Below are 10487 nucleotides of genomic sequence, written 5' to 3' on the forward strand. Positions count from 1 at the left end.
AGGAAATCAGCTGATTACTTCATTACAATACGTTATCGACTAATTGAACAACAGAGTTGTATAAATATGTACTACTACAAAATACACTCATTTATATAGACGGAAGAAGCATGGCATTATTTCTACAAACCCTATAACAAAACTACTCTCCAAATTGTTTAATATTATAATTAATTCATTCATATAATTTATTTAATTTATATTGCTCATTTCAAGAAATTAACACCAACCAATTACACTTTTATGCATTTCTATTCTCTTCTGTCACCTGTCACACGCCTCTATGACAGATGCACCCTAACATATGTTCTCTCCCCATTGATATATAAAAAAATTCTTGTCGTGCAAAATCATTTTCGAGTAGAACAAAAATCACGTAAGGAATAGTAAAAACGAAATAATTTGTTTTAAAAAACATTAAAAAATAATTTCAAATGAAAAGCTGTGTATGGCATTGGAAAACATGTGAAGTTTTATATCAAACATTGAAAGCCTGCAAGAAAAGAAAATTTATAGGAGAGTGAATTGTCATATTTCATATTTTTTAGTCACTTCTAAAAGAGAGTAATTGACAATTAGAAGGATACAAAAAAACCAGGAAGAGTAATATTGGCAAGTCCTCAATAATAATATGCACTTAATTATTTTATAATAAATTAATTTCTATAGATATAAAAGAAAAACAATGGAAGACATCAAGGTGAGTTGTACGGTGCAACAGCAACAACAACAGCAGCAGTCAAAGAAAAAGTCTAAAAATAAAAAGAAGAGCTCCAGAAATGAAACAACGACGACAAGTGAAGAAGACCACCAATTGTCTCAAGTGGTGGGGTCAGTGGCGATGACAGCGGACATAAATGGTTTGAAAGATCAGTTAAAGCAACAGTTACATATAAGTAACAACAGCACCAGCAATAAGGTTAATGGCCTTGTAACACAAAACCCATTACTAAATAGTAATAATAGTACTACTCCCACAACCAATAGTACTGAACCTATACTAAATGGCCACCACAAAGAAGGCGATGATATAAGTCTGATATCTAGCAAAAAATCTAAACGAAAGCCTAATAATAAAAAGAATCCTAGCACAGATACATTAGCCTCATCCGAGACGACCATTAATAGGGAAAATGGTAATTGTTCTTCTGCTAAGGTAAATAATGAGGAGGAGGAACATTTACACAATGGTTTTAACCCTGCCCCTGAAAATAGTGTTACAACAGAAACCGAATCCTGTAACAACACTGCCATGACCCCAAAGCCCCAAACAAACGAACAACAAGAACAAATTAAAACGTCTCCAGCAGACGCTAAAGCTTCCTCCAGTGCTATAGAAGAAACAACTGCAACATCCGCTGTGCTAAATCCTATCACACCCGCTTTGGATTTATCTAATGTTCATATCGAGTACAAGGAATATGAATCAGAATTACAAATGCATGTAAGCTTGATGAGATTTCATGTGGATTTGCGTATATTAATTCCTTTTCTGTCTTTTAGGATATTATGCGTTTAATCCAAGCCGAACTGTCCGAACCATATTCAATTTACACTTATCGTTATTTCATTTATAATTGGCCAAAATTGTGTTTCCTGGCAGCCCATGGGAATGAATATGTTGGTGCTATTGTGTGCAAGCTGGACATGCACATGAATGTTAGACGTGGCTATATAGCCATGTTGGCTGTACGCAAAGAATATAGGAAATTGAAAATTGGTACTACATTAGTGCAAAAGGCTATTGAGGTGGGTAACTAAAGAGTTACTTGTTTTTAAGACGTTGCAGTATTATTGCTGCTAATGTATTCCATAGGATTAGCCAATCTTATGAAGTTCTGACCAAAAAATTTAAGGACAATCTTTGGAAAAAGTATATATATTTTGAGGGAACCATTTCAGTAGTTTTTTTGTTAGTATGTCTACCATGGGAGAAGACTAGAAAGTTACCTAAAACTTAAAATTTCAATGAGTCCATATTTCGAAAAATTCGTTTCTAATCCCACGACGTACCTGTAGTAAAAATTTCAACAAAATCTAAATGGTTCGGCTAAACTAAAAGATATAATAGATTTCATAGAAGTTTGTGGCTTACGGTTACGGTACAGATTGGATAAAGATTTACTAGACATTTTCCGCAGAGATAGATAGGACTTTTTGTTCTGATTACGATATTAGATTCTGTATCATTATTATGCCTTCTATAACAAGAAAACTTTATTAAGTCTTCTATTGAGAGAAACATTTAAACGGTTTTCTATAGATAGAATTCTTTTATCAAGTCAAATATAAGACCTGGAATAGACAGAATACTAAAGTTGGGTAATCTAGTTCACTGTACTAGTTCTAAAACGTATTAGTAATGTCATAAAATCAAAAGTGTGATACGTAGTTTGTTGACACAAATTGTGTTGGCCATTGATTCTGCGTAGTAGTGAACTAGATAGTACAATATAGTTCATTTGACACAACTCTACAGAATACTTTTTAGGACCTCCGAGCAAAGAATACCTTGCCCAGGTCTGCTTCTGGACCTTCGCCTGGGTTTCTACAAAGGGAAAACATTCTTTTTATATATTCAGATTTGTTATAAAAGAACACATTTTGTTGTCAGGCTTTCTATAGAAAGAAGGAAGATCTTTTGTTTTTCTATTGTGTAGCCATGTACGGCATATCTTTTTCGTAATTTTTTTAGATCTGATATTAAAACTCTTTCCTTTGTTTCTTTTCCTTCCCATTATAGGCCATGCTAGCTGATAATGCTGATGAAGTTGTATTGGAAACTGAAATGAGTAATTTACCTGCATTGCGTCTATACGAAAATTTGGGTTTTGTACGAGATAAACGTCTGTTTCGTTACTACTTAAACGGTGTTGATGCATTGCGTTTAAAACTTTGGTTTAGATGAGATTATTTATAGCAAACGAAATGAACAAAAAACCACAAAAGAATATAAATAATACATTATGTTTGTAAACTATTAAACTAACAATTATGCTAATAATGCAATACAGAAGAAGCAAGAAGAAACAACAACCATAAACCACCATCGCCACCAATCAATAACACATACAAAAATAATAAACTATTATTGTACTTTTTAAAAGGTCTGTTATTTCTGTCTCTCTGTTTGATTACTTTGTTTGGTACAAATCAAAACCAACAACAACAATACATATTATGTAGCACAAAAACATAAACAGATCATTTAACTAGAAAATTTCTGTCTTCTCCTTAAACAACAATTTCTTTTTATACAAAACAAAAACAGTTTTATATTTTAATGTTAAAAAATAGTTTCAAATTTATTTTAATTGTGTGTATATTTTGTATGCTAAACAACAATTACACCAAAATTTAAGTTATTATTTTGCTAAAGTATGGCTAATTATGTGAATATAAAAAAATATTTTTGAACATTTGAGTATGAAAAAGCAATTAAAAACAAAAAACGGCTGAGGCAAGCGAAGCTGTACTAAAAAAATAACAAATTTAGTGTTTATATTAAATGTATGTATGCATGTGTCTTTCTTTACTTGCCCTTTTGTAGAGTCTAAATGTTGCTCTTGCTTCCTTAACTATTCACAACAATTTTCAAAAAAACAAAATCAACAACAAAGCCAAGTGTCTTAATGAAGCAAATCTAAATTTCGTGTTTCTTGTCAAATTCTTGGTGGGTTCTCTGTTACATTATTTTCTAAATAAAATTCTAATCAACAAAAAGGAACTTAACTCTTTAAAGGTTTGAGCTTCACTATTCAAAGCCTTAAAACTACAAAAGAAAACCAATAACAACCATCCCTATTTAGAATAAACAAAAAACGAAAACAACAAACTAATACTAACTAGTAAGGAACAAGCATATAGAGAGTAGAACATAAAAATTCACCATCACTTGTAATTTTGATTTTCTTAATTCACTTACTCGTGTTTTCTTTGTTTTTTTTTTTTTTTTTATTTTGGTGGAGTATAAAAGTTGCAAATCAAGGTGAAAGCATTTACCGTAGTTGTCCTTGTCATAATTTCACCTTGTTGACGATTTTGTACTACACCAAACAAACACTTTTTTGTCTGGTTAATTCAATATTTCGATTGATCATGGTTAAAATGTATAATTAAGTTTTATGTTTAATATGAGTTCTAATTATACAACAACAACAAAATTTAAGAAACGATATTTATAATTTCGAAATGTAAATAAAGTTAAATAAAAACCAACAACATAACAAGTGAAAAATCCATATATATTTAAGTAGTGGTGTTTTATTAACATTGTATGTGGTGAAATTCAGCTACCTCCTAAAACTATGCTATATATTCATATTGTCCTTAAAGCTAAATGTCATAAATGGTATGGTAATCTAATGAAAACGAAAGATTGAAAGATACAGCATTGCGGATTAAAGTGATGTTTGTGGCTGTTAAACTTTGGATCGTGAAGGTCATGTTTCCAATTCCCAAGCACAATCGCCCTAGTTCAGTATAATTTTAGAATATGTAATAGGGAGTAACACGCCAACTTTTGAAAATAGATAACGGGGGGATGTATAACCCTCACCAACTTTGGCGACTCTGATATAAAGATTGATAAAGTATCTGAAAAGTGTTTCTTCTCGAATCACAGGATGATAATCTTTCAAATCTCTATACTTGGAGTCAAGCTGGGTACCCATAGAAATGCCAGAAGAAGTCAAAGCGCTGGAGGCTACAAAATTCTCTGTCTTGCTATCACATATCCGGGGAGGAAATCTCAACCAGTTTTAGCTGCTTTACGAAGCTGCTACAAATCGTAAAGCACCTAAAACTAGAAAATCTTATAATAAAGTCAGTAAGACGAAAATAAGCACTGAGTGGGATGCCTACAAGGTTAATTTCAATATATACAAGGGTGAAGTCAAGAAAGCTAAGCGGAAGTCAGCTTTAGTGAGTATATGAAAGATATTCAACCTTATTCTAAATGTAAACTCCCTGTCTACTGTGTCAGGGGGTGCGGGCCTTAATGGTACGCTGCCTACAACAAGCACTAATCAATACCCCACTGAAGAGGATAAACAGCTAATATATAGATTAAGTAGTCTGCTAAGATTTCAATGGTCGATTATAGCTTTCAATCTTACAAGTCGTCGAGGCCGGATGGTATACTATCACCAACGATGCTTCAGAATGTAGCTGAACCGGTGTTAACTCTCCTGGCGGAGAGTTTTAAGGCCTGCAGCCGTTTATTGAAAGGGGTAAAGGTGTTCCGACGCTAGCTTGAAGCGTCAGACAATGGCGGAGTGGCAACCTGACAAACATATGACACAAGGAAAACCCTCTCCTTCTCACAATAATCGAATCGACGCTCTATAACGATCTGAGTCCTGCTCGGTTGAAGTTTCCACAGCGAAGTAAGTTGAATTCACAGCCGAATTTTTACAACAACAAAGGGTTGTACAGCATATTAACTATTCCGAAGGTCCACAAACTTAGCCCAAGAAAACGACATTCAAACCCAAACTTTGTCTGGTCGGCATGGGTTCAACCAGCGGTCGCCGATAAGGACTCATACTGGGAATATTTGAGTTTCAGAATACGAAGGAGGGGAGGGATGCATTAAAAGTGGTTGAGGTAGCATTTGAGCGATGGGTTTTCGCGAGTACCACCTTGTCTTCGGGCTGGAATGGGTAGGATTCGTCAAAATTCACCTCAAACGCGTCATGAACAACTTCTTTTACCCCCACCATGAAATATTCTGAACTTATATGGAATAATTAATGTTATTTCTGCTACGATAGCACTAATAACCACAATTTTAGGTGGAGAAGTTTTTTGGCCACAGGGAATACCTAACATTAGCTTCGGCCAGCTAAAAACTTAAAAATACCTGACATCGGGCGGTGCCGTTATATGGGGTAGTCTTGTCCATATTTGTCCACAATTTTTGATGGAGAAGTTTTTAATCAATTGAAACCATAAACATCAATGGACATCCAATCTTGTCCGAAAATGTAATAATAACCCTTTTATGCAGGCTATTCCAAAATGTGAACCTATGTTCACAAATTTTTGCGAAGATGTTTGTAGACCAATGTGAACCCTAAATGCCAAAATATAGCTAATTCAGACAGATAATGTAGATAAAATTTTCAAAATAACTGGTATCAGGTGGTACCAAAACATGGACAGAGTAGAGTACTCTATTTCAGGTATCCGTGCTCTTTTTTTAATTACTCTATTTGTCCTTTATTTTCATTGGCGTACCTTATGTCCTCTATTTTTGATTTGTTTACCAAATATATGTGAAAACCTAGGTAATCCAATGAATTGAAAAAATTCTAGGCAGAAACAGGTGTTCTTGTGTCGTTAGAAGACCTCCAAAATTCTTTGGGGGGTTACTCTCTATTGCGATGCGTAAGAAAAATGCGATGCGTAAGGAAATTAAATGCGTCTCTAATTCGTTTACGTATGTCCTTTCGCAGCTATTTTTGTTCCTTTTTCCTTTCTGGCATAGCCGCAATCTGTAATACAAAAGCGTATGTCAAAATCGTGCGTTAATGCAAATATCTTGCGTTAACAAAATACCAAACGCAAACGCATCGCAATACAGAGTAACCCCCCCAGGGAGGGAGAGATGACTTTTCCCATACAAAAGTTCACCGGAGATGACTTTTCCCATACAAAAGTTCACCGGAGATGACTTTTCCTATACAAAAGTTCACCGGAGATGACTTTTCCCATACCAAAGTTCACCGGAGATGACTTTTCCCATACAAAAGTTCACCGGAGATGACTTTTCCCATACAAAAGTTCACCGGAGATGACTTTTCCTATACAAAAGTTCACCGGAGATGACTTTTCCCATACAAAAGTTCACCGGAGATGACTTTTCCCATACAAAAGTTAACCGGAGATGACTTTTCCTATACAAAAGTTCACCGGAGATGACTTTTCCTATACAAAATTTCAGCGGAGATGACTTTTCCTATACAAAAGTTCACCGGAGATGACTTTTCCCATACAAAAGTTCACCGGAGATGACTTTTCCCATACAAAAGTTAACCGGAGATGACTTTTCCTATACAAAAGTTCACCGGAGATGACTTTTCCTATACAAAATTTCAGCGGAGATGACTTTTCCTATACAAAAGTTCACCGGAGATGACTTTTCCCATACAAAAGTTCACCGGAGATGACTTTTCCCATACAAAAGTTCACCGGAGTTGACTTTTCCTATACAAAAGTTCACCGGAGATGACTTTTCCCATACAAAAGTTCACCGGAGATGACTTCTCCCATACAAAAGTTCACCGGAGATGACTTTTCCTATAAAAAAGTTCACCGGGGATGACTTTTCCTATAAAAAAGTTCACCGGAGATGACTTTTCCCATACAAAAGTTCACCGGAGATGACTTTTCCCATACAAAAGTTCACCGGAGATGACTTTTCCCATAAAAAAGTTAACCGGAGATGACTTTTCCCATACAAAAGTTCACCGGAGATGACTTTTCCCATACAAAAGTTCACCGGAGCTGACTTTTCCCATACAAAAGTTCACCGGAGATGACTTTTCCCATACAAAAGTTCACCGGAGATGACTTTTCCCATACAAAAGTTCACCGGAGATGACTTTTCCCATAAAAAAGTTAACCGGAGATGACTTTTCCCATACAAAAGTTCACCGGAGATGACTTTTCCTATACAAAAGTTCACCGGGGATGACTTTTCCTATACAAAAGTTCACCGGAGATGACTTTTCCTATACAAAAGTTCACCGGAGATGACTTTTCCCATACAAAAGTTCACCGGAGATGACTTTTCCTATACAAAAGTTCACCGGAAATGACTTTTCCTATACAAAAGTTCACCGGAGATGACTTTTCCCATACAAAAGTTCACCGGAGATGACTTTTCCCATACAAAAGTTCACCGGAGATGACTTTTCCCATACAAAAGTTCACCGGCGATGACTTTTCCTATACAAAAGTTCACCGGGGATGACTTTTCCTATACAAAAGTTCGCCGGAGAAGACTTTTCCCATACAAAAGTTCACCGGAGATGACTTTTCCCATACAAAAGTTCACCGGAGATGACTTTTCCTATACAAAAGTTCACCGGAGATGACTTTTCCCATACAAAAGTTCACCGGATATGACTTTTCCCATACAAAAGTTAACCGGAGATGACTTTTCCTATCCAAAGTTCACCGGAGATGACTTTTCCCATACAAAAGTTCACCGGAGATGACTTTTCCTATACAAAAGTTCACCGGAGATGACTTTTCCCATACAAAAGTTCACCGGAGATGACATTTCCTATACAAAAGTTCACCGGGGATGACTTTCCCCATACAAAAGTTCACTGGAGAAGACTTTTCCCATACAAAAGTTCACCGGAGATGACTTTTCCCATACAAAAGTTCACCGGAGATGACTTTTCCTATACAAAAGTTCACCGGAGATGACTTTTCCCATACAAAAGTTCACCGGATATGACTTTTCCCATACAAAAGTTAACCGGAGATGACTTTTCCTATCCAAAGTTCACCGGAGATGACTTTTCCCATACAAAAGTTCACCGGAGATGACTTTTCCTATACAAAAGTTCACCGGAGATGACTTTTCCCATACAAAGTTCACCGGAGATGACTTTTCCCATACAAAAGATCACCGGAGATGACTTTTTCTATACAAAAGTTCACCGGAGATGACTTTTCCTATACAAAAGTTCACCGGAGATGACTTTTCCCATACAAAAGTTCACCGGAGATGACTTTTCCTATACAAAAGTTCACCGGAGATGACTTTTCCCATACAAAAGTTCACCGGAGATGACTTTTCCTATACAAAAGTTCACCGGAGATGACTTTTCCTATCCAAAGTTCACCGGAGACTTTTCCCATACAAAAGTTCACCGGAGATGACTTTTCCCATACAAAAGTTCACCGGAAATGACTTTTCCTATACAAAAGTTCACCGGAGATGACTTTTCCTATACAAAAGTTCACCGGAGATGACTTTTCCCATACAAAAGTTCACCGGAGATGACTTTTCCCATACAAAAGTTCACCGGAGATGACTTTTCCTATACAAAAGTTCACCGGAAATGACTTTTCCCATACAAAAGTTCACCGGAGATGACTTTTCCCATACAAACGTTCACCGAAGATGACTTTTCCCATACAAAAGTTCACCGGAGATGACTTTTCCCATACAAAAGTTCACCGGAGATGACTTTTCTCATACAAAAGTTCACCGGAGATGACTTTTCCTATACAAAAGTTCACCGGAGATGACTTTTCCTATACAAAAGTTCACCGGAGATGACTTTTCCTATACAAAAGTTCACCGGAGATGATTTTTCCCATACAAAAGTTCACCGGAGATGACTTTTCCCATACAAAAGTTCACCGGAGATGACTTTTCCTATACAAAAGTTCACCGGAGATGACTTTTCCCATACAAAAGTTCACCGGAGATGACTTTTCCCATACAAAAGTTCACCGGAGATGACTTTTCCCATACAAAAGTTCACCGGAGATGACGTTTCCTATACAAAAGTTCACCGGGGATGACTTTTCCTATACAAAAGTTCACCGGAGATGACTTTTCCCATACAAAAGTTCACCGGAGATGACTTTTCCTATACAAAAGTTAACCGGAGATGACTTTTCCTATACAAAAGTTCACCGGAGATGACTTTTCCCATACAAAAGTTCACCGGAGATGACTTTTCCCATACAAAAGTTCACCGGAGATGACTTTTCCTATACAAAAGTTCACCGGAGATGACTTTTCCCATACAAAAGTTCACCGGAGATGACTTTTCCCATACAAAAGTTCACCGGCGATGACTTTTCCCATACAACAGTTCACCGGAGATGACTTTTTTAGAAGACTTGAAGAGGTCTTTTGTTGTCGTTAGAAAACCTCAAAAGATCTTCTGATGTATATAAAATGCCTCCAAAGATCTTCTGTTGTCCATGTGAGACCTGTAGAGGCTTTTCTTTTTTATAATGTCTTTAGAATACCTCCTGATGTTTTCTCTTGTCTTTAGAAGACCTCCAAAGGTCTTCTGTTGTTTTTAGAAGATCTAAAAAGGTCTCCTGTTGTTTTTAAAAGACCTGATGAGGTCTTCTGTTGGTTTAGAAGACCTAAAAAGGTCTTCTGTTGTCTAAAAAATATCTCCAAAGGTCTTCTGCTGTCTATAGAAGCCCCCCAAAGATCTTCGGTTATCTTTAGAAGACATCCAAAGGTCTTTTATTGGCTTTCGAAGACCTCCAAAGGTCATCTGTTGGCTTAAGAAGATCTCCAAAGGTCTTCACTTCCCTTCAGAGGACTTCAAAGGTTTTCTGTTGTCTTTAAAAGACCTCAAAAGGTCTTCTGTTGTTTTTAGAAGACCTAAAAAAGTCTTCTGTTGTCTATAAAATACCTCCAAAGGTCTTCTGCTGTCTATAGAAGACCCCCAAAGGTCTTCGGTTATCTTTAGAAAACATCCAAAGGTCTTTTG

General features: G+C 36.2%; 1 protein-coding gene across 3 annotated transcripts; it reads left to right on the plus strand.

Annotated features, from left to right (window-relative positions):
* The first annotated feature begins 285 nt into the window (after window positions 1-285).
* Naa30A (N(alpha)-acetyltransferase 30 A) lies at window positions 286-4249 on the plus strand. Of its 3 annotated transcripts, none has more exons than XM_073971838.1 (4): window positions 286-376; window positions 670-1444; window positions 1504-1749; window positions 2744-4249. In XM_073971838.1, the coding sequence occupies exons 2-4, from the start codon at window positions 686-688 to the stop codon at window positions 2906-2908; spliced, it is 1170 nt and encodes a 389-aa protein (XP_073827939.1). In that variant the 5' UTR covers window positions 286-376; window positions 670-685; the 3' UTR covers window positions 2909-4249. The 3 variants fall into 3 exon arrangements, with proteins under 3 accessions (XP_073827939.1, XP_073827937.1, XP_073827938.1); XM_073971836.1 differs by having other exon boundaries at window positions 290-612; XM_073971837.1 differs by having other exon boundaries at window positions 318-603.
* Window positions 4250-10487: the final 6238 nt, after the last annotated feature.

The sequence above is a fragment of the Musca autumnalis genome, unplaced genomic scaffold (genome assembly GCF_047663935.1).
Source record: "Musca autumnalis isolate F117 unplaced genomic scaffold, ASM4766393v1 scaffold_3, whole genome shotgun sequence".
Classification (NCBI taxonomy): Eukaryota; Metazoa; Arthropoda; class Insecta; order Diptera; family Muscidae; genus Musca; species Musca autumnalis.

Coding starts and splice junctions, on each gene's coding strand:
- Naa30A (XM_073971838.1), top strand. CDS start 686: ATGGAAGACATCAAGGTGAGTTGTACGGTGCAACAGCAACAACAACAG. Junction 1,445..1,503: donor AATCAGAATTACAAATGCAT/GTAAGCTTGATG, acceptor TCTGTCTTTTAG/GATATTATGCGTTTAATCCA. Junction 1,750..2,743: donor TAGTGCAAAAGGCTATTGAG/GTGGGTAACTAA, acceptor TTCCCATTATAG/GCCATGCTAGCTGATAATGC.